Raw genomic sequence first — 24656 nt, 5'->3', positions numbered from 1 at the left:
GAGAAACCCTGTCTCTACTAAAAATACAAAATTAGCTGGGCGTGGTGGCACATGCCTGTAATCCCAGCTACTCGGGAGGCTGAGGCAGGAGAATTGCTTGAACCCGAGAGACAGGGGTTGTGTTGAGAATGCAGAAGAGGGGGCACACAGGCTGAAAACTACCTATTGAGTACTAAGACCACTAGCTGTATGATGAGTGCACTAGAAGGCCAAACCTCGGCATTACATAATGTAGCCATGTAACAAATCTGCACATGTATCCCCTGAATCTAAAATAAAATTTTTTTAAAAATAAAAAAATGGTAAAGAAAAAAATAAAATGTATTAAATGACATAACTGAATATTCTAGACATCCGTCTACCATACTTTGTCCAAGAAAAGCCACATTTTACCTTACTATAAATTTTTTACCAGTTCCACAAAGAAACTGGGAAGTAGAAACTGAAGAACACTTTGTTAAACATTTCCTTGGGGATTAAAGAAGTAATAGCCGGTGGCTCATGCCTATAATCCCAGCACTTTGGGAGGCCAAGCCAGGCGGATCATGAGGTCAGGAGTTCGAGACCAGCCTGACCAACATGGTGAAACCTCATCTCTACTAAAAACACAAAAATTAGCGAGGTGTGGTGGCGGGTGCCTGTAATTCCAAAACTCGGAACGCTGAGGCAGAGAACTGCTTGAACCCAGGAAGTAGAGGCTGCAGTGAGCTGAAATCACGCCACTGCACTCCAGCCTGGGCGACAGAGTGAGACCGTCTCCAAAAAAAAAAAAAAAAAAAAAAAAACCTTAGAATCTTCTCTTTTAACAATCTGTTCCATGTATGTTTTGTATGTTTTTCCTATCTTTTTTTTTTTTTATTTTATTTTTATTTTTTTAGAGACCAAGTCTCACTCTGTCACCCAGGCTGAAGTGGACTGGTGCCTGTAACCTCCGCCTCCTGGGTTCAAGACATTTTCCTGCCTCAGCTTCTCGAGTAGCTAGGATTACAGGTGTCTGGCACCATACTTAGCTAATTTTTCTATTTTTAGTAGAGACAGGGTTTCGTCATGTTGGCCAGGCTGGTCTCAAACTCCTAACCTCAGGTAATCTGCCTACCTCGGCCTTCCAAAGCACTGGAATCACAGGCATGAGCCACTGTGCACTCAGCCTTCTTTGGTTTGTGTTTTTGTTTCTTCAGAGTGTCTCATTCTGGCACACAAGCTGGAGTGCAGTGGTACCATCTCGGCTCACTGCAACCTCTGCCTCCCAGGTTCAAGCAATTCTCCTACCTCAGCTTCCTGAGTAGCTGGGATTACAGGCACATACAACCACGTCCAGTTTATTTTTGTATTTGTAGTAGATACAGGGTTTCAGTATATTCGCCAGGCTGGTCTCAAATTCCTAACCTTAGTTGATCCACTCACCTCAGCCTACCAAAGTGCTGGAATTACAGGCATGAGCCACCTTGGCCTGCCTTGTTTTTCCTGTCTGTGTAATTATACTTTAAAGCCCCTCAGAAGAGCTGGAGTATAAATGAAAACACAAAGAGCTTTGAATCTGAGATCTGAGATAAAAATTCTGGCTTTATCATATACATACATAAATTTAAATGTTGGATTCCTCACTAGTAAAAGGGTCTTTAAGTGATATAAAATGGTCCCGCGCCTATCCACAGGAAATACATTTCAACCTCATACCCCACCCCTGCCTGGCTCCAACAGATGCCTAAAACCACGGATGCTACAAACTCCTACATATACTATGTTTTATATTTTTCTTTGCCTCCAGTGAATTCCCTCTCTTGGCAATGCCTTATAATTTACCATGCAAAAAAAAATGTAAATGTATCTCATCTATCTGTTCTCCCCTACCCCCCACAAACCCTATCTACCTCCCACAGGACTAAGAATTAGAAAGGTCTTAGTACATCTACCACCTAACTATAGAAATGATCCAGATTCATATACTACTACTACTTTATTCTTCAATAAAGTTCTTCAAACTAAAATGAAATATGTAGTTTGATAATATGCAGCAAAAATACAGCTTTTTAAATATATCCTCTATGCTATTTCACAGGCAATTCACAATGACCCTCCTTCCCCATTTATAACTCATCTAATTAGTTATTAGTAACCAACTCTTAGTCAAAAGTAAAAATGGGGCCGGGCACAGTGGCTCACATCTGTAATCCCAGCACTTTGGGAGGTCAAGATGGGTGGATCACCTGAGGTCAGGAGTTCAAGACCAGCCTGGCCATCATGGTGAAACCCCATCTTAAAAAAAATAATAAATAAATAAATAAAAGTAAAAATGAAGGGCTATGGAACTGTTCTCATTTCCCTTTAAGTGTCTTAGAGGCACTTAGCATTCCACATGCATTATCTTATTGAAAGTGCAGTGTTTCATGAACTTGCCTAAAGCAACATCAGAATTTAGCACAATTTCATTGTATTTTGTGTGAATGCCCTCCTCAGCACAACAAGAACAGAGCTGTACAATGAAGTGGTCTGGGTCACACAGCTAACTAAGTAATGGAGTTAAGGCTCAAAAACTCTTCAGTATCTGAAGCTCACACTCAAAACCTCCATGAAACACTGCTTCGCAACATTGAAAATGAAGAATTAACAATATAAATAGAATAAAATGAGAATCTCTTGTTATATCATAAGCCAGTTATCAGTTATTTTTTGGTGAAGGAAGGAAGGGCAACATCATGAAATCTTGTCTCTACTAAACTTTTAATCATTAGCTGGTGTGGTGGTAAGCACTTGTAGTCCAAGTTACTCCAGAGGCTGAGTAGTGGAAGGATCGCTTGAGCCAAGGAGGCTGAGGCTGCAAGGAGCCATGACTGTGCCACTGCACTCCAGCCTAGGTAACGGAGTGAGACCCTACCTCAAGAATAAATAAACTAAAATAAAAATAAAAATTGCTTCCAGCAAAATAGTACATATTAGAAGCAGGCATGGGGCGTTTTGTTTTTTCCCACCACCCCAATGCTGCCCCTATAACTCACACATGATAGTTTTATAAAGATAACTATCTGGCATTCAGGTTAAAATGACAACTACACCCAGAACAGAAACAACTACAAAGGCCGGGCATGGTGGCTCACGCCTGTAATCCAAGCACTTTGGAGGCCAAGGCAGGCAGATCACCTGAGGTCGGGAGTTCAAGACCAACATGGTGAAACCCCGTCTTTAAAAAAAAAAACAACTAAAAATTATGCATTGGACTCTGCAATCACCAGCCCTCACTTATAAATTTGAATGGAGAGTCATTTTATTTCAAAATTAGAAAACTGATCTCACTTACAACTTCAAAATATTTAGAATCTAGAATTATATAACAAATACTTATTTTTTTTTTTTTTTTGAGAAACATTGTGTTTAATGGTAAAGCTTAGCACACCCCAGCACCAGAAATGGTATGGAGTTGCCGCAGCAGGGACAGGCAGGTGACCCTACAGAGCCTCACATGGCGAAGAGGATGAGGAAGGCGACCATCAAACAGAAGAGCCCCATGGCCTCAGACATGGCAAAGCCCAGAATGGCATAGTAGAAGAGCTGCTGCTTGAGAGATGGGTTCCCTGCACATATCCTGGAGATTTGGATGGACAAGCAGAGGGACCAAGCTGGTAAGTTTAAGTGAGCCAGGCTGGACACATGTTTTCTCTGGAGAAACTGGCATAGCCAATGATCAAGCTGCCAAACACCATTCCAATGCCAGCCCCTGAACCAGCCACACCAACTGTGGCTGCCCCAGCACCAATAAACTTGGCTGCCATGTCAATGTCCCAGGAGACAACACTGGTCTGGAACTCCTGTTGGGCCACCTGGGGTGGGGAGCTGCTGTAGGAAGGCTGTTTAGATGAATTCTCTGGGCTATTCAAGAAGGCAGACACAGGCCTGATGAGACCCCTGGTACAACAGCGGATCAGACCCGGAGAAATGAGTAATGCCCCGGTGGTCTGCATTTTTTCAGTCTCCCAGCTTTAGCCCTAGGTCTAAAGTTTCCCCCACCCACCAAATACTTATTTTCTTAGCATGCAAAAATAATTAACAAATCATTTAAAAAGGATGACCAACTTAATAGAAAAACAGGCAATGACAAATAGACATCACTACTACCTAACCAATAGCCACTTCCCCTCACAACCCGTTCCTTACAGAGTGCACCACCATTAAAATGGGTGAAAGGAACGTCCTTGCTCTCACACTCTCACTTGTATCTAGGACATGGATGGATACCAATCATGGCTGATGGAATTTAAGTAAAACTCTGTTGGCCAGGCATGGTGGCTAAGGCCTGTAATCCCAGCACTTTGGGACGCTTGATTCGGGTGGATCACCTGAGGTCAGGAGATTGAGACCAGCCTGACTAACACAGAGAAACTCCATCTCTACTACACAAAATAAGCCAGGTGTGGTGGTGCATGCCTGTAATCCCAGCTACTCAGGAGGCTGAGGCAGGAGAATTGCTTGAACCCAGGAGGCAGAGGTTGCAGTGAGCTGAAATCATGTCATTGTACTTCAGCCTGGGCAACAAGAAGTGAAACTCTGTCTCAAAAAAAAAAAAAAGAAAAGAAAAAAGAAAAAATTTGCTAAAGGCTTCCAGGAAAGGTTTTTAATTCCAAATAAAATTAGATGTGCATGAACAAATATACTTCATTCTTACTGGTTGTGCTCATTGGATCTGGTGTGAACTATGAATCCTCTTTTTCTCACATCCCTCAACAAATGTTTTAGGCTCTGCCTCAACATATGCAAAATTACTTCAACATTTCTCTGATGCCTATCATGGCTCAAATCATCTGTCACTCTGCTCCTTTTAATATTATCTTAACTAACACACCTGTTTCTACCTTGATCTCCTTCATTCTAGTCTCAACACAGCAGCCAGCATGAGAGTTTTAGAGTCTTAGTCAGATAAGGCCACTCCTCCACTCAATAGCCCCCAAAGGAATCTCATCTAATCCACAGTAAAAGTCAAAAGATCTCACAATGAAGGCTCCGCACAATGTGACTTCCTGCTACTTCTTTTGTGATGTTTTCTCTCTAACATAGTTCCTGCCACACTGGCCCTTTCAGTTCTATGAAGATGCCAAGCACATCCCTGCCTCGGGGCTTTTGCACTCACTGTTCCCTGCACCAGCAATGCTCTTTCCCAAATATCTGCCCTTTGCACTCTTACTTCCTTTAAGATTCTATTCAAACATCAGCTCACTGAGGCCTTCTCTGATGGCCCCACTTAAAATAATCCAACACAGCCCTTCCCATCCCTTCCATGGCTTTATTTTTTTCCATAAAATTTAACATCTTCTGACAACTTATAAATTCTACCTATTTGTTGTTGTTTGAGACAGTCTTACTCTTTCACCCAGGCTGGAATGCAGTGGCACAATCTCGGCTCACTGTAGCCTCCACCTCCTAGGTTCAAGCGATTCTCCTGCCTCAGCCTCCCAAGTACCTGGGATTACAGGTGCATGCTACCACACCCGGCTAATTTTTGGATTTTTAGCAGAGACAGGGGTTTCACCATGTTGGCCAAGCTGGTCTCGAACTCCTGACCTCATGATCCGCTCACCTTGGCTTCCCAAAGTGCTGGGATTACAGGGGTGCATTTGTACCTATTTCTTTGACTAACTTCTCCTTTATCCCCACTAAAATATAAGCTCCATGAAGGAAGGCAATGAACTTTGTTTTGCTCACTGCTATATTTCTCATGCTTATAAAATATTGCCCAGTACATTTTAGGTGCTACATGATTATTTAAGTGAATTAATTTAGCAACCATCAACATGGAGCTGAATATAAAACAGCAGGAAAATGGAAACCATCTCGGTCCGTGACAATTTAACTGAGCCACTGAATTACACCTGGACTTTTGGTCATGTCATGTAGATTTTATTCATGGTTTAAGCCATTTTTAATTAAGATTTTTGCTATTGGAAACTGCAAAGTACCTGATACACAGTATAGGTAGGCAGTGTGCAAAAAAATAAATACAAATATAGTCAACTAAACTCAATCATAAAGCATGCAAATTAAAATAACCATGAAATAATGTCACTCAGTAAAAAATAAAAGTTTGGTACATGTAGAATCCCACTTAATATGATTCACTGAAACATTAGTAGCATTAAAAAAATTTTTAGGTTGTTTGTTGACACAGAGTGTTGCTCTGTCACACCGGCTGGAGTGCAGTGGCACAATCATGGCTCACTGTAATCTCAACCTCTTGGGCTCAAGTAATCCTCCTATCTCGCCTCCTGAGTAGGTGGGAATAACAGGCACGTAGCAGCACACCTGGCTTTTTTTTGGTAGAGACAGTGTCTCACAACCGCCTAACCACTTTTTAAGGGTTTCTTCTTTTTTTTTGGAGACAGAGTCCTGCTCTGTTGCCCAGGCTGGAATGCAGTGGTGCAATCTCGGCTCACTGCAACCTCCGCCTCCTGGGTTCAAGTGATTCTCCTACCTCAGCCTCCTGAATAGCTATAACTACAGGAGTCCACCACCACGCCCCGCCAATTTTTATACTTTTAGTAGAGACAGGGTTTCACCACGTTGGCCAGACTGGTCTCAAACTCCTGACCTCAAGTGATCTGCCTGCCTCAGCCTCCTAAAGTGCTAGGATTACAGGGGTGAGCCACCATGCCTGGCCCCACTTTATAAGTTTTATACCTAAATATTACTACATATAACTCAGTAAGAGTGTGATATCCTATCATCTGTATTTTTCCCCATGCTTTGAGTGCTAGATAGGACTGCCCACTCTTAGCCAATTATGTAAAAACAATAGTTGACGCTGATAAAGTGCTGCTTCTTGTGCTGGCCACTTTTACATGTACAACTTAATACCCGCAACAATCCTACAACCTACAAAACCTTGTTTTCCCATTTTAAAGCTCTGAAAATTGAGCTACAAAAATAGATCAATGATCAGCCCCAAATCAAATAAATACTAAGTATAAGGCTAGAATTTCAATACAAGCAATTGTGACAATCAAAACCCCAAGCACTACAAACACCACCACCCATAAGCAGAGCATTCTTCCAAATTGACTGTGCCTTTTCCTGCCATCTATACTGTGTTTGCGTTCTAACCCACACCAACAAAAGGTATTCAAGTAACAGTGCCAAACTTCCCAGAAAGATATGTTTACAGAAGAAAAAAAAAAGATACATGAAGACGAAGATTGGTGCAAGTCCTGTGTCTCACTTCAAGAGATCAAAATAATAATAATTACTTTTTAGGTTGCTGTGAGGATTAAATAAATTAATATCGTACATGTAAAGCACTTAAGATAGTACTTGGCATACATTAAACCAATTAATAGTTTTTCTTTTCATTGTAATTATCATAATTATTATGGAAGGCTTCATAAATACTACTAAGCCTAGAAGAACTAACCAACAGCTATAGGACTTGTAACTGGAAAAAACTATGGCCAGAGACATCTTATGACTTCAGGGATACCAAAAAGAAAAGGACAATTGCTGATTTTCATTCTGGAAACAGAGTGCCAAAGTGATTTAGTAAAGAAAAAAATGCTATTAGAACTCCCACTCCCATTTTCAGAAATGTAGGCCCTGCGAATGTTGTTAGTGAGGATGCCAGAAAAATGCATACTCTGTTGTGGGAATCCAAGCCAATACCTCATTTTTGGAGGGCAACTGATGAATATCCACCAAAACTTGAAACATATGTACTGTCCTCTTCGATAGGAGAACTTTACATCTAGGAATTAATCTTCTAAAATATGTCCACATGTACAAATATACAAGTACTAGGATGCTCCTTACAAAGATAACAAAATTGGAAATCAACTAAATGACCATCAATAGGGGAATGATTTAACTAATTAGGGTGCCTTCAATCTAGTTTAAAACCTGTTTCTCCACTAAGATCAATCTCTAATCTAAGTAAATGACATTGCTGTCCACTCAGCTACTGAAGCCACAAATCTAGAAGACAATTTTAATTCTTCTTTCTCTCATATCCATCTCATCAAATCTTTTAGCAGATCTTATCGCTGTAACTTTCCAAACACTTACTTTGTTTGTTTGTTCATTTGTTTTTTGTTTTGAGATGGAGTCTCATTCTGTTGCCCAGTCTGGAGTGCAGGGGCATCTCAGCTCACTACAACCTCCACCTCCTAGGTACCCACAATTCTCCTGCCTCAGCCTCCCAAGCTTTGCAAATACTTCTGATTACCTTTCTCCTCTGCCATCACCCTACTCTAAACCACATCTGTCAAGATTACTTTCACAGACTTATGGGTGTCCCGATTTATAATCTTCTGAGGGCTTTCTGCACTGAGGATAAAATCCCAGCTTCTTTTTTTTTTTTTTTTTTTGAGACAGTTTCACTCTGTCGCCTAGGTGGGAGTGCAGTGGTGCGATCTTAGCTCACCGCAATCTCCGCCTCCTTGGTTCAGGTGATTCTTCTAACCTCAGCCTCCCAAGTAGCTGGGACTACAGGCGTGTGTCACACCCAGCTATTTTTTTGTTTTTAGTACAGACGAGGTTTCACCATCTTGGCCAGGCTGGTCTAGAACTCCTGACCTTGTAATCCACCCACCTCGGCCTCCCAGAGTGCTGGGATTACAGCAGTGAGCCACCGCACCGGGTCTTTTTTTTTTTTTTTTTTTTTTGAGAGGTAGTTTCACACTTGTTACCCAGGCTGTAGTGCAATGGTGCAATCTCGGCTCACTGCAACCTCCACCTCCTGGGTTCAAGTGATTCTCCTGCCTCAGTCTCCCGAGTAGCTGGGATTATAGGCATGTGCCAACAGGCCCAGCTAATTTTGTATATTTAGTAGAGACGGGGTTTCTCCATGTTGGTCAGGCTGGTCTCAAACTCTTGATCTCAGGTGATCCACCTATCTCAGCCTCCCAAAATGCTGAGATTACAGGCATGAGCCACCGTGCCTGGCCAAATCCCAGCTTCTTCCATGATATCAAGAGCACTATCTGACTGGGCTCCTGCTTGCCTCTCAAATATGATCTCCTATGTTCCCCTCATTGCACAGTAACACCAATCTTATTCTGGGAGATGGGAGGATCCCTTGAGTATAACACACTTGTTATGGCTTGGGTATGTCCCCACTCAAATCTCAACTTGAATTATAGCTTCCATAATTCACACATGCTGTAAGAGGGACTCAGTGGGAGATAACTGAATCATAGGGATGGTTTCCCCTATACTGTTCTCCTGGTAGTGAATAAGTCTCACAAGATCTGCTGGTTTTATAAGGGGAAACCCCTTTCACTTCGTTCTCATTCTCTCTTGCCTGCTGCCATGTAAGATGTGCCTTCTGCCATTACTGTGAGACCTCCCCAGCCACATGGAACTTTGAGTTCATTAAACCTCTTTTTCTTTACACATTACTCAGCCTTGGGTATGTCTTTATCAGCAGTGTACTAATACAACACTCATTCTTATTTTGGAGACTTCGCAATAAATCCTGCTCTTCCTAAAATGCCTCCACATAATTCAAGTGTGTTTCAATGTCATCACTTCATAAAGACCTTCCTGACCACCTTAGCCACATGCATTATTATCTCTCATACCATTAACAGACACACTTAGTATAGTACCACATTTTATTTTCTTCATAGCACTTCTCAGTTTTTGAAACTAATTACTAGAAATGCATTTATTTTGTGTCTCTCACCATTGAAATACTGTTCCACAAGGGCAGGGGCTTGGTCTCTCTTGTTCACCACTGAATCCTTAACACCTAAAACACTCCTCGGCAAATTAAGCATGTGATTTGTATCTCTGGATAAATTCTGAAAAGAATGAGATAGTTGTGTATAAGCTAAAATGAAAAGATGCCTAAGATAAACTGCAAAGTGACAAAATCAAATTACAATATAAACTAAATGATCCCATTATAAAAACTGATATAAGTACATACACATACATATAAATAGCAAATACCCATAATGAAAGTCAAGTAACTATTCTCTGTGAAACAGAGGTTGCAGTTAGCCAAGACTGGACCACCACACTCCAGCCTGGGCAACAGAGTGAGATTCTGTCTCAAAAAAATAAAGGAAATAAAGTCGTAAAGTAGTAAGGAGTACAAAACAGAGCATAACTGTTCTCAACCTTGACAGTGTCAATGTTAGAAATGACAGGCATAAGCACATAAAGGGGAAAGGAAAGGTAAAAAGAAAAGTTACGGCTGGGCGGGGTGGCTCACATTGTAATCCGAGCACTCTGGGAGGCCGAGGCAGCCAGATCACCTGAGGTTGGGAGTTCAAGACCAGCCTGACCAACATGGTGAAATCCAGTCTCTATTAAAAATACAAAATTAGCCGGGTGTGGTAGCACGTGCCTGTAATCCCAGCTACTCAGGAGGCTGAGGCAGGAGAATCACTTGAACCCGGAAGGCAGAGGTTGCGGTGAGCCAAGATTGCACCATTGCACTCTAGCCTGGGCAGCAAGAGCAAAACTCCATCTTGGAGAAAAAAAAAAAAAAAAAAAAAAGAAAGAAAAGTTACTACTTGGTAAATCAAGAAATCAAGATAAACAGTCTATGATAACACGAAGAAAAGTTCTAATATATGAACTGAAGAGATAACTAACAGAAGAATTAAAAGTGATTTTTTAAAAATCTATTGGGGAGGCAGATGTAAAGAAGCCAAATCCTCCTTTATCAGGGCAGAAATCAATCATAAATCACAAAGTAAGTATATTATATAGTCACAACAATACCACAGGGAGAAATAATTCAAAAGTTTCCTTTGGAAATTGGACCCCTATCTTTCACCATATACAATAATCAACTCAAGATGGATTAAAGACTTAATCGAAAGACCTGAAACTAAAAGAAAACCTAGGAAAAACTCTTCTGGTCTATACAATCATGAATTCACAGAATTCATGACTAAGACCTCAAAAGTACAAGCAACAAAAACAAAAATAGACAAATAAGATTCAATTAAGCTAAAAGGCTTCTGCATAGTAAAAGAAATAATCACCAGACTGAACAAATGACCTATAGAATAGGAAAAAATAGTTTCAAACTATGTATCTGACAGGGTACTAATACCCAGAATTTACAAGGAACTCAATCCTATCAAAAAGTGAGCAAAGGGCTGTTCCTAATACCTCACTACTGATAATTGGTAGTGAGTTATCCCAATTAATGGTTCACAGTTACAGATCAAACTCCTTGTTCTATACTCTTTGCTCCCCTCTCACTACCGTACTTAACTAGTCTTAAATTTTCAATATGCCAGGCGCGGTGGCGCACACCTGTAATCCTAGCACTTTAGAAGGCCGAAGCAGGTGGATCACAAGGTCAGGAGTTCAAGACCATCCTGACTAACATGGTAAAATCCCGTCTCTACTAAAAATACAAAAAATTAGCCGGATGTGGTGGTGGGCACCTGTAATCCCAGCTGCTCAGGAGGCTGAGGCAGCAGAATCATTTGAACCCAAGAGGCGGAGGTTGCAGTGAGTCAAGATTGCACCACTGCACTCCAGCCTGGGCAACAGAGCAAGACCCTCTCAAACAAACAAACAAAAAAATTTAATTAAAAAATCTTTAAAAATTTTAAAGTTAGCAAAGGACATTCACAGATATTTCTCAAAAGAAGACATACAAACAGGTATGTGAAAAAAATGCTCAACATCATTAATCATAGGGGAAAAGCAAATAAAAACCACAATGAGATATCATCTTATACCAATCAAAATAGCTACTATTAAACAAACAAAAAATAACAGATGTTGGGGAAGATGCAGACAAAAGGGAACACTTACACACTGTGAGTGGGAATGTAAATTAGGACCCTCTCTATAGAAAATGATATAGATTTCTCAAATAACTAAAAAGTAAAACTACTGGTCAGGCACAGTGGCTCACACTCAGCACTCTGGGAGGCCGAGGCAGGTGGATCACCTGAGATCAGGAGTTCAAGACCAGCCTGCCCAACATGGTAAAACCCTGTCTCTACTAAAAATACAAAAACTTGCTAGGTGTGGTGGTAGGCGCCTGTAATCCCAGCTACATGGGAGGCTGAGGAAGGAGAATCACTTGCAGTGAGCCAACATGGTGCCACTGCACTCCAGCCTAGGTGACAAGAGTGAAACTCCATCTCAAAAAAATGAAAATAATAAAAATAAAACTATTATTCAACCCAGCAATCCCCCTACTGGGTTTCCACCCAAAGGAAAAGAAATCATTATATCAAAAAGATACCAGCACTTGTACACTTATCACAACACTCACAATAGCAAAGATAGGGAATCAATCTCCATATCCATCAAAAGATGACTAGATAAAGTCTGTTTTTTGGGGGGAGACACATACATATACACACACACACACACACACACACAAACACTTAAAGAATGAAATCATGTCTTTTGTAGCAATGTGGAAGGACCTGGAGGCCTTGTTCTCACTTATAAGTTGAAGCAAAATAATATGTACACATGGGCGTAGTGTGGAATAAAACACTGAAGACTCAGAAGGTTGAGAGAGTGGGAGGAGGGTGAGTGACAAGAAATTATTGAATGGATATACCTACATTATTTGAATGATGAATGCACTAAAAGCCCAAACTTCACCACTATGCAACGTATTCATGTAACAAAACTGCATCGGTAGCCCTTAAATTGATATAAAAAAAGTTTCGTTTGGAGAACAGAACTAAGGAATGGAACAGAATTCTTGATCTTTAAGCATTCTGGGCTATCTGACTTTTTTTTAACCATATACATATATAATGTAAAGTTTTTCAATGGAAAATAATACTGATCTTTTCATGAAAAACAAAACCGTAAGACATTCTACCTAAACTTTCCCCCATAATGCAATGAATAAAACTTTAATCTTTCTCTTCCAGATAAATAATTTCTGAGACTTTAAAACCACTTTAAAAGGTATATGCAGACAAATAAGTCAAGTTACATGATGTATAGACTAGTATCACCTAAATTACTGGACCGTCACTCCTTATCAGAGTAAAATGTTACCAAAAATTTAATTCATAGTACTTTGACGAGGCCAAAACACTTATATTCATCCACAGTTTCCAAATTTTAATGCTTATTTTTACCATAGGTATGAAAATCTTTTATTTTATTTATTTATTTATTTTTGAGATAGGGTCTTCCTCTGTTGCCCAGTTTGGAGTATAATGGCACAATCTCAGCTCACTGCAACCTCTGCTTCCCGAGCTCAAGCAATCCTCCCACCTTAGCCTTCTCAGCAGCTGGGACCACAAGTGTGCACCACCATGCCTGGCTAATTTTTTTATTTTCTGCAGAGACAAGGTTTTTCCATGTTGCCAAGCTGGTCTCCTGAGGTTCAAGTAATCCACCCTCGGCCTCCAAAAGTGCTGGGATTATAGGCATGAGGCACCCCACCCCACCAAAAACGTATCTTTTTTTTTTTTTTTTTTTTGAAACAAAGCCTTGCTCTGTCACCCAGACTGGAGTACAATGGTGCGAACTCAGTTCACTGCAACCTCCGCCTCCCGGGTTCAAGCGATTCTCCTGCCTCAGCCTCCCGAGTAACTGGGACTACTGGCATGTGTCACCACACCTGGCTGATTATTTGTGTTTTTAGTAGAGATGGGGTTTCACTGTGTTAGTCAGGATGGTCTCAATCTCCTGATCTCGTGATCCTTCCACCTCGGCCTCCCAATGTGCTGAAATTACAGGCGTGAGCCACCATGCCCGACCCAAAAATATATCTTTAACACCTGTTCTCTAGATTAATGTTAGGTTTTATTGATCGTAGAAATATATACAACCATCATTTCAAAATCAACAGACCTAAATTTAGTTCAACTTCACTTTTTCTTTTTTTTTCTTTCTGACCAGGCTAGAGTGCAGTGGTGTAATCTCTGCTCACTACGACCTTCACCTTTCAGGTTGAAGTGGTTCTCATGCCTCAGCCTTCCCAGTAGCTGGGATTATAGACATGCATCACCACACCTGGCTAATTTTTGTATTTTTAGTAGAGTTAGGGTATTGCTATGTTACCCAGACTGGTCTCAAACTCCTGGCTTCATGTAATCTGCCCACCTTGGCCTCCCAAAGTGCTGGGATTACAAGCATGGGCCACTACACCCTGCCTAGCTCATTTTTCATTCCATTTTTTCCTTTGTACCTTTTAGAAGAGACTTTTAAGTAATATGAAGTTTATTATTTTTTAATCTGTCAGAAATTGACAGAGAAAGAACTTAAAGTTTAAATACAACACAAAATACAAAAAGATTAAAAAGTTATGAATTACTGCTCAAAACAGTTTAGTTAAAATTAAGAATAAGTATGTAAAACTACAGAGTAATAGCTTAATAGCAGGACAAAATAGATTTTTTTAAATTCTAGGAGAAACACAGCTGACTTTAACCTATGATGAAAGATTTGAAATATCAAAAAAGGGCTGAGCGCAGTTGGCTTATGCCTGTAATCTCAGCACTCTGGGAGGCCAAGGTGGGTGGATCACTTGAGCCCAGGAGCTCAAGACCACTCTGGGCAATATGGCAAAACCGAGTCTCTACAAAAAAATACAAAACTTAACTGGACATGGCGGTGTGCGCCTGTAGTCCCAGCTACTCGGAAGGCTGAGGTGAGAGAATCATCTGATCCTAGGAAGTCTAGAGTGCAGTAGCCATGCCAGGTGAGGTGGCTCACACCTGTAATCCCAGCACTTTGGGAGGCCAAGGCAGGGAGATCACCTGAGGTCAGGAGTTGGGAGACCAGACTGACCAACATGGAGAAAATACTCTACTAAAAATACAAAAATTAGCTGGGCATGGGAGCACATGCCTGTAATCCCACCTACTCAGAAGGCTGAGGCAGGAGAATTACTTAAACCTGGGAGGAGGAGGTTGCAGTGAGCAGAGATCGTGCCACTGCACTCCAGCCTGGACAAGAGCAAAACTCTGTCTCAAAAAATAAATAAATAAGCCATAATTTCACCACTCCAGCCTAGGAGATACAGTGAGAACCTGTCTTTAAAAAAATATATATATATATCAAAAATGCTTAAAAGAAAATCTTAAACAAGCCATGAGTTTGAACAGATTAAAAGAACTTTGTTTGTTTTTTGAGACTGAGTCTTCCTCTGTTGTCCAGGCTGGAGTGCAGTGGTACAATCATGGCTCACTGCAGCCTTGGAACTCCTGGACTCCCTCCTGCCACAGCCTCCCAAGTAGCTGGGACTATAGGTGTATCACAACACACAGCCAATTTTTTTTTTATTATTATTATTTAGTAGAGATGACGTCTCCTGATGTTGCCCAGGCTGGTCTCAAACTCCCGGTCTCAAGAGTTTCCCATCTCAGCCTTCCAAAGTGCTGGGATTACAGGTATGAGCCATAGGGTGGGGCCAAAAAAGGAGTTTTTTATTTTTTATTTTCTGTTGTTAGAGGTGGGGGTGGTAATAGTTTCTTTTTTGGAGGGAGAAGTGGTGATGGTAGTAATTTCTTTTGGGAAGGGAGAAGACAACTGCAGGGGACTGCTACAGTATTATGGTTTATAATGTTCACCATTTTGTTTAATAATATTCTACTCTAGAAACTGAAGCTATTTTTTAATAAAACATCTAAAATCATACTATGATTTACTTCTCCAAAATACAAATTACATCATGAGTAAGCCTCCATGTACATTTTTATCTTTTATGGAGCATCGTCAATATCAGTTAAATAAATTAGTACAATCGTTCATAGGGAGAAATTTAGATTCCACTTCACCATTAAGAGTCAAGTGCCTATGATGCAGATGAATGCATCATAGTATATTTCAATCAAGTCACAAACTCACTTCCCCACTGTAAGGCCGGTTGCCTCGCCGGGAGCACGGAGGCACAACCCCCCCCCCTGCCCCCACTTTTTTCAAAAGCTCGGACAAGCCCGGATGAGCTCAAGCAAGCTCAGACATGCTCAGGCTTGTTCTCTTCTCCCACGCTCGCACAGCCTGACCTTCCCTTAAAAGAGCCCAGTATGCAAACAAGGTGCTGTAACCCTAGCCTCTTGCTAACCAATAGCAGCCAAGTCTTAACAACCAACAGCAGCCGAGTCTTAACAACCAATAGCAGCCGAGTCTTAACAACCAATAGCAGCCAAGTCTTAAAAACCAACAACAAGCCAAGTCCTAGGTGAAGGCTTGTAACTTACCCAATAGCACTCCTGCTCTCCCACAACCAATCCAGCTCCCTCACTCCGTATAAAACCCCACGTCTGAAAGAAGTCCGTGCGACTTCTCCGGCTCCTCCTGTCGGACCGCAGAACCTCACCCGGGAGCCTGAATAAATTCCTTCACATTGGATTATTTTCGTGCTGGCCTCAGTTTCTTCGTTTTATCCTCGGTGAGAACAGACCTTACACCCACTATCCATGAACTATAATAAAAAGCCAAGAAACATTAAAAAATAATGTATTGAACTCCCCACAAACCAAAAGACAGGAAGCTATTAAATAATCTGACACTTGGATTACATTTTTGTTATCATTAAAATGTAGCAAAGGGGCCAGGCATGGTGGCTTATGCCTGTAATCGTAGAACTTCGGGAGGCCAAGGCAGGCAGATTACTTGAGGTCAGGAGTTTAAAACCATCCTGGACAACATGGTAAAACCCCATCTCTACTAAAAATACAAACATTAACCAGGCGTGGTGGTGAGCGCCTGTAATCCCAGCTACTGACAAGGCTGAGGCCAGAGACTCACTTGAACCCGGAAGGAGGAGGTTGCAGTAAGCTGAGATCACACCACTGCACTCCAGCCTGGAAGACAGAGCAAAATTCTGTCTCCGAAAAAAAAAAAAAAAGTCACAAAGGGAAAAAAATGGGTCAATATTTAGAAAGGATACAACTATATCACACGTCTTTTAGTTATTTTATATTTTGTATAGGGCTAGAAGTTAAAAATGGATGCCCAAAACAACCACACAACTTAAGCAAAGATTTTAAAACAAATATGATACTTTACATTAGAAGTGCCAACTGTTTATTTAGAAACACATACTATTAGCTACATTTAAAATTTATCTTGTTAAAATACACTGTTTCCAAATCAACAGTCCTTACCAAGCATGAAACATATACTTCAGTATTATTTAGTTTTACTTTTAAAATAGCGGCCAAGGTGGATTTTGTACTCCAAGTAAAAACTACACACACACACACACACACACACACACACACACACACACACATATCTACTTATAAACTAGGCACTGCTGCTTCGTTTATCATACATAATATAAACCAGGAGTCTCCCCGCCTCCCACTGCAGACCAGTACCAGTCGGTAGCCTGTTGGGAACCAGGCCACACAGCAGGAGGTGAGCAGCAGGCAAGCCAGCAGTAACACCTGAGCTCAGCCTCCTCTCAGATCAGTGGTGCCATTAGATTCTCAAAGAAGCACAAACTCTATTGTGAACTGCACAAGGGAGAGACCTAGGTTGCATGCTTCTTATGAGAATCTAACTAATGCCTGATGATCTAAGGTAGAAGAGTTTCACCCCAAAACCATCCCCTTTCCACTCCCCCCAGGATCTGTGGAAAAACTGTCTTCCAGGAAACTGGTCCTTGGTGCCAAAAAGTTTGGGGACTGCTGACATAAACTACAACATATTATTTAAAAAAAAAAAAAAAACAGTGAAGCCAATGCCACTTGAGGTTAATGTTAAATATCTTAGAATAGGTAACTGTCTAATGTGAGTTTAATTGTGAACGTAATGAAGTTAACTATACACTATCTCAAAAATAGTTTCACTATACATATATCTAACTCATCAAACTGGGTGAGTTTCTCTTTTTCCTTTCTCCTTTTTTTCAGACAGAGTCTCTCTCTGTTACCCAAGCTGAAGTGCAGAGGCACGATCTCTGCTCACTGCAGTCTTGATTTCCAGAGATCAACCAATCCTCCCACCTCAGCCTCCCGAGTAGCTGGGATCACACAAGAATGTGCCAACACACCTGGCTAATTTTTGTACTTTTTATAGGGACAGGGTCTCATTATGTTGCCCAGGCTAGTCTTCAAACTCCTTACCTCAAGTGATCCACCTGCCTCAGCCTCCCAAAGTGTTGGGATTAGAGGCATGAGCCACTGAGACCCACCTTAAAACAAGTTCTTTGAAAACACATTTGCTATGTAATAGTTACCAGCTTTGTAAAAAAGTTTCTTCTAATATAATTAAATTCTGGCAATCAGATTTTCATAAGAATTATGTTAAAATGCTGGCTAAGGCCAGGAGCAGTGGCTCATGCCTGTAATCCCAGCACTTTGGGAGGCCGAGGCAGGTAGATCACGACGTCAAGAGATCAAGATCATCCTGGCCAAGATGGTGAAACCCCGTCTTTACTAAAAATACAAAAATTAGCTGGATGTGGTGGTGGGTGCCTGTAAACTGCCTGTAAACTATAAACTCTGGAGGCTGAGGCAGAAGAATCACTTGAACCTTGGAGGCAGAGGTTGCAGCGAGCCAAGATCACACCACTGCACTCCAGCCTGGCGACAGAGTGAAACTCTATCTCAAAAAAAAAAAAAAATGCTGGTTAAGTGATCAGAGGTTTTATTTCTTGGTTTTCTTTTTTAATCATAATGGAATTAAACACACATGAAGAAATCTGTTGAAATCCCTCAAACTTGTAATGCTATACTTGAATCACAGTGTTCTTTCAGAGACTTTTCAAATCATATAAACACTTCAAAATGCTGAGTTACTCTATTATAACTAATAAAACTACTTTAAGTGGAAAACCTTGAGAACTGAAAAAGGAGGGGATACTATGTATTCTCATTACTCTTAAATCAATCAACTTACAAATCCAAAATATAAAACTTTTATGATTATTTGTTCTTTCCCTATTTACAAACCTAGTTCTGATTTCATTACTAAAAACATAGGTCAGGCACGGTGGCTCAGGCCTGTAATCTCAGCACTTTGGGAGGCTAAGGCAGGCAGATCACGAGGTCAGGAGTTTGAGACCAGCCTGACCAACATGTTGAAACCCCATCTCTACTAAAAATACAAAAAATTAGCCAGGAGTGGTGGCGTGCGCCTGTAATCCCAGCTATTCGGGAGGCTGAGGCAGGAGAATCACTTGAACCTTCGAGGCAGAGGCTGTAGTGAGCCGAGATAGCACCACTGCACTCCAGCCTGGGTGACCAAGCAAGACTCCATCTCAAATTTAAAAAAAAAATTTTTTTTTAAATATGTATCTCAGTCGGACCCAGTAGCTTATTCCTATAATTCCATTTTTGGAGGATGATGTGGGTAGATCACTTGAACCCAGAAGTTCGAGATCAGTCTAGGCAACACTGAGAGACACCATCTCTACGAAAAAATATTTAAAAATAGCTGGTGGTGGTAGCACATCCCCGATGCCCCAGCTACTTGAGAGGCTGAGGTAGGAGGATCACTGAGGTCGGGAGGTGAAGGCTGCAGTGAGCCAAGATCTCACCCCTGCACTTCAGCCTGGAGGACAGAGCAAGACCCAGTCTCAAAACAATATATGTACACACACACACATACACACACACACACATTTATACATAAAAGAACTCTATAGCATGTGTATATGTGTATATATGTATACATATGCTTATATACGAGTATTCACATACACAATTCTCTGTAACTAGTGCTATCATATTTAATGCTTTAGTAAGGTTAAATACATAATAAACACAATAGTTCTTTTCATTTTATCTTTAACAGGATAATTCAAGTCAAGTCATCCTTCCAAACCAGATACAAAAATATCCTATGAAAAGAAACAAAAACTTTTTATCCTTAAGGTATTTTGGGGTTCTGGCTTTTTGTTGTGACAGATCTAATACCACTTGATAGCACTTTCAGCTTCATCCCATCCCATCCTGCAACAATGTTTTCAGTAGGGCAGGATACATGGCTCCCAATCAAGTCCTGACAACCTGATCTCATACAGCGCCCACACAAGGAAAAAAACAAGAGCATTTTATTTCTGCAATTTTTATGACCCTGAGAATCTCCAGCCCACCACACCCCTGAAACACAATCAATCAATTGATCTCCCATTCTCTGTCTCTCCCTGTCTCTCCCCTGCCTCTCCACCAACAACCAAAAAGAGGAGGGGAAAGACAGTGGAAGAAAAGGCACAAATAGAGAAAGCAGATCCGAGGTAAAGCAGGCACCTAAAAAAGGTGGGATGGATTTCTCCAAAGCCCAGATTCGGGACTCTGCTACAGCCAGTCAGCGGAGAATGCCTCTAAGGTTAACACTTTAGTAATCACTTAGAAGACCTTCCCCTGTCTACTGCTTAATATCAAATAACCCAACAGGTCCACTTCATTACTTTGTATTATGTAAAGGAATCAAGGATATAAAACAAAGGGAAACAAACACGGTTTAACATCATTTTGCATCACAATGTTAAAAACTTCCCTCAGTAAATCTCCAAATCCTTTCACAGTCTACTATCTCTGGCTAGGAAGTCAAAACTGAAATAATAACCAACTAAAATGATCTTCATATTTTGGTCAATTTTGCGGAGCAAAAAATGTAAATATCGTACTTGGGCCTCACTCTCCCAAAACGGAGCCTATATTCTTCCATTTAACAAAAGAAAATTTTCATTTAAACAAGTCTAATGAAGATGTTGCAACCTAGCCAACAGCAGTGGCTCATGTCTGTAATCCCAGCATTTTGGGAGGTAAAGGCAGGCTGATCACTTGAGGCAAGAGTTTGAGACCAGTCTGGTCAACATGATGAAACCCCACCTCTACTAAAAATACAAAAATTAGCTGGGCATGGTGGCAGGCACCTGTAATCCCAGCTACTCATGAGGCTGAGACAGGAGAATGGCTTGAACCCAGGAGGCAAAGGCTGCAGTGGGCTGAGATCCTGCCACTGCACTCCAGCCTGGGACCAGAGTAAGACTCCCTCTCAAAAAAAAAAGTTGAAACCAATTTTTCTTCCTCATATGTATAGATGTTTATCATGGTTTTTCTTAAAAGTTTTTTAAACCACCTTTTCCAAACCTCAAAACAAGCATCTATAATTATGGACAATTATTGTCCTGGATCCATAAACAATTCTGTTTCCTCTTCCAACTTTTTTTTTTTTTTTTGAGATGGAGTCTCACTCTGATGCCCAGGATGAAATGCAGTCGCACAATCTCACCTCACCGCAACCTCCGTCTCCTGGGTTCAAGCGATTCTCCTGCCTCAGCCTCCTGAGTAGCTGAGATTACAGGGGATGTGCCACCACACTCGTCTAATTTTTGTATTTTTAGTAGAGACAGGTTTCACCATGTTGGTCAGGCTGATCTCGAACTCCTATCCTCATGATCTGCCCACCTCGGCCTCCCAAAGTGGTGGGATTACAGGCATGAGCCACCAAGACCAGCCCCTCCTCCAACTTTCTAATCTCCTTATGAAGCTAGCCAAATGCATTCTACTTCTGACACTAAACAACAAAAAAAGAAACATGTAACTGCAGTCTACTTCTTTTGTTAATAAATAAACTAGCTTAAAGGAACACTGGTCTTGAGTCAGGTGTGGTGGCTCATGCCTGTAATCCCAGCACTTTTGGAGGCTGAAGTAAGCAGATCATGAGGTCCCAAGGTGAGCAGATCATGAGGTCAGGAGTTTGAGACCAACCTGACCAACATGGTGAAACCCCGTCTCTACTAAAAATACAAAAATTAGCTAGGCGTGGTCGCGTGTGTCTGTAGTCCCAGCTACTCGGGAGGTTGCAGCAGGACAATCGCTTGAATCCAGGAGGCAGAGGTTGTAATGAGCCGAGATCACACCACTGAACTCCAGCCTGGGTGACCAAACGAGATTCTGTCTCAAAAAAAAAAAAAGAATTTCAAAATAAAAGATTTAAAGACTTCAAATATTGTGGGGGAGGCTGGTAAATAAGGGTCAAGTTCTTTCTGACTTTCTTCTTATTGAGGCCACCATACCCAGCTAATTCTTATATTTTTAGTAGAGATGGGGTTTCACCATGCTGGTCAAGCTGGTCTCGAACTCCTGCCCTCAGGTGATCCACCTGCCTCGGTCTCCCAAAGTGCTGGAATTACCGACATGAGACACCATATCAGTCTTTAACCATTTTTTATTAAGGTAATGAAATAAGTTAACTTCTCGATACTTTCTTTCTTTCCTTTTTGAGACAGGGTCTTGCTCTGCCACTAGGCAAGAGTGTAGCAGCATGATCACAACTCCCTGCAGCTTCAACTTTCTGGGCTCAAGCAATACTCCGTTCTCAGTCTCCTGATCAGCTGGGGCAACAGGTGCATATCACATCCAGCTAATTTTTTTTGGGGGGGGCGAGTAGAGATGTGGTCTCACCATTTTGCCCAGGCTGATCTTGAAATTCTGAGCTCAAGCAATCAGCCTGTCTCAGCCTCCTAAAGTGCTAGGATTTACAGGTGATGGTGCCCAGCCTTTAATATTTTCTTGATGAAGGAGAAGACCTGTTACTAGTCCTAGATTATTATGAAAAACAGCAATGATATCATGATTAAAATTTTGTTGCTCCTCCTAGTACTGTGTTCAATTAATTAGAAAGGAAATGGGAATGAACAAAAATGGACATTAAATCAAATTATTTTACTTCCTAGAAAGTCAAAAATTCTATTATTTTGTTTCCCTAATCTACAAATATTTCTCTTACTACTTCTACAAATAATTGAATAAAATCTTAAATGAACTAAAAGAAATAAGGAGACTTTTCACTACACAAAAGATAATTATTTATACAATGAAATGAAATTAAATTCTTAGAGCAAATGTCTTAAAATATGGCATACAACAAGCTTAAATTAATAATACGAAACAGTAAGAATGCCCCCCCCCCAATAAACTATGGACAAAACACGATTGGGCAATTCACAAGAAATATAAGTAATAAAATACAAAAATAGACCAGGCACAGTGGCTGACGCCTGTAATCCCAGCACTTTGGGAAGCTGAGGCAAGTGGATCACAAGGTCAGGTGTTCGAGACCATCCTGGCCAACATAGTGAAACCACATCTCTACTAAAAATACAACAAATTAGCCAGGCATGGTGTTGGGTGCCTGTAAACCCAGCTATTCGGGAGACTGAAGCAGGAAAATCACTTGAACCTGGGAGGCAAAGGTTGCAGTGAGCTGAGATCGTGCTACTGCACTCCAATCTGAGCAACAGTGTGAGATGCTGTCTCAAAAAAAGAAACAAAAATATTCATTAGTCCTACTAATCAAGTAAGTAAAAACTTGGAACTAAAGTACTATTTTTCAGCTGTTAAGATAAGTATTTTAATATATCATACATAACAAAGGTTTGATAAAACTGGACCTATCATGCAATGCTACTGACATTACAAACTGATGCAGCATTTTTCTGGGGTAGCATTTCAAAACCTTAATAAAAATAAGAGATAAGGGCCGGGTGCAGTGGCTCACACCTGTAATCCAAGCACTTTGGGAGGGCAAGGCGAGTGGATCACTTGAGGTCAGGAGTTCAAGACCAGCCTGGCCAACATGGCAAAACCCCATATTTTTAGGATTCTACTAAAAATACAAAAATTGGCTGGGCATGGTAGCATGTGCCTGTAATCCCAGCTACTCGGGAGGCTGAGACAGGAGAATCGTTTGAACCCAGGACGTGGAGGTTGCAATGAGTGGAGATTGCACCACTGCACTCCAGCCTGGGCAACAGAGCAAGACTCCATCTCAAAAATAAAAAATAAAAATAAGAGATCAGGCCAGGCATAATGGCTCACGCCTGTAATCCCAGCATATTGGGAGGCTGAAGCGGTCAGATCACTTTGAGGCAGGAGCTCAAGACCAGCCTGGCCAACATGATGAATCTTGTCTCTACTAAAAATACAAAAATTAGCCAGACATGGTGGCACATTCCTGTAATCCCAGCTACTCAGGAGGCTGAGGCATGAAAATACCTTGAACCCAGGAGGCAGAGGTTATGGAGAGTCAAGATGGCACCACTGCACTCCAGCCTGGGTCACACAGTGAGAGTGTGACCATCTCAAAAAAAAAGAAAGTTCATATTTATTGCTTGCTAAGACATCAAATATTAAAAGAAAAAAGCTCATATTTAGTAGAAACTTAGTGAGTAATAGGCACGGCTCACTGTAACCTCTGCCTCTCAAGTTCAAGCGATTCTCCTGTCTCAGCCTCCCAAACCGCTGCAATTACAGGTGCCCACCACCATGCCCAGCTAATTTTTGTATTTTTAGTAGAAATGGGGTTTCACCGTTTTGGTTACGCTGGTCTCAAACTCCTGACCTCAACTGATCAGCCCACCTCAGCCTCCCAAAGTGCTGGGATTACAGGCGTGAGCCACCTTGTCCAGCCAAATGCTTATCTTTTTAATCTAGTTATCTGCCTAGGGTAATTTGTCCTATAAAAATAACCAAAATATGAAAAGGGCATTATCTACAAAAAACTCAGCCAGAGGATTACACATAGCAGCAAAAGATGGTAGGGTGGGAAAGGGAAGAGAGGAAAAGGGGAGATAGGTGGATGGTTACACAAGTGATAGAGTGGTGACTCAGTTTTTGTTCTTGTCGTTTTTAAGACGGAGTCTCACTCTGTCACCAAGGCTGGAGTGTAATGCCTCGGTCTCTGCTCATTGCAACCTCCGCCTCCTGGGTTCAAGTGATTCTCCTGCTTCAGCCTCCCAAGTAGCTGGGACTACAGGTGAG

General features: G+C 41.2%; 2 protein-coding genes across 4 annotated transcripts in view; both read right to left on the bottom strand.

Moving 5' to 3' along the window:
• The window catches only part of KMT2C (lysine methyltransferase 2C), a 303740-nt gene that overhangs the window by 260021 nt on the left and 19063 nt on the right, over positions 1–24656 (bottom strand). The window contains exon 1 of one of the 3 annotated variants that reach the window (XM_064369600.1): positions 16134–16302. The exons of the other annotated variants lie outside the window; for them this stretch is intronic. The gene's annotated coding sequence lies outside the window, so the exon portion shown is untranslated. Of the gene's footprint in view, positions 1–16133; positions 16303–24656 lie in introns of those variants that run through there. 3 annotated transcript variants of the gene reach the window in all.
• LOC105710507 (ATP synthase F(0) complex subunit C1, mitochondrial-like) lies at positions 1319–8598 on the bottom strand. The gene is made up of 2 exons (XM_012442883.3): positions 3665–8598; positions 1319–3569 (listed from the first exon to the last, which is right to left on the bottom strand). The coding sequence occupies exons 1-2, from the start codon at positions 3954–3956 to the stop codon at positions 3454–3456; spliced, it is 408 nt and encodes a 135-aa protein (XP_012298306.1). The 5' UTR covers positions 3957–8598; the 3' UTR covers positions 1319–3453.

The sequence above is a fragment of the Aotus nancymaae genome, unplaced genomic scaffold, assembly GCF_030222135.1.
Source record: "Aotus nancymaae isolate 86718 unplaced genomic scaffold, 86718_ANA_hifiasm-v0.15.2.pri h1tg000002l, whole genome shotgun sequence".
Taxonomy (NCBI): domain Eukaryota; kingdom Metazoa; phylum Chordata; class Mammalia; order Primates; family Aotidae; genus Aotus; species Aotus nancymaae.
The sequence above is the reverse complement of the archived record's forward strand: the minus strand, read 5'-3'. Positions and strand labels throughout refer to the sequence as shown.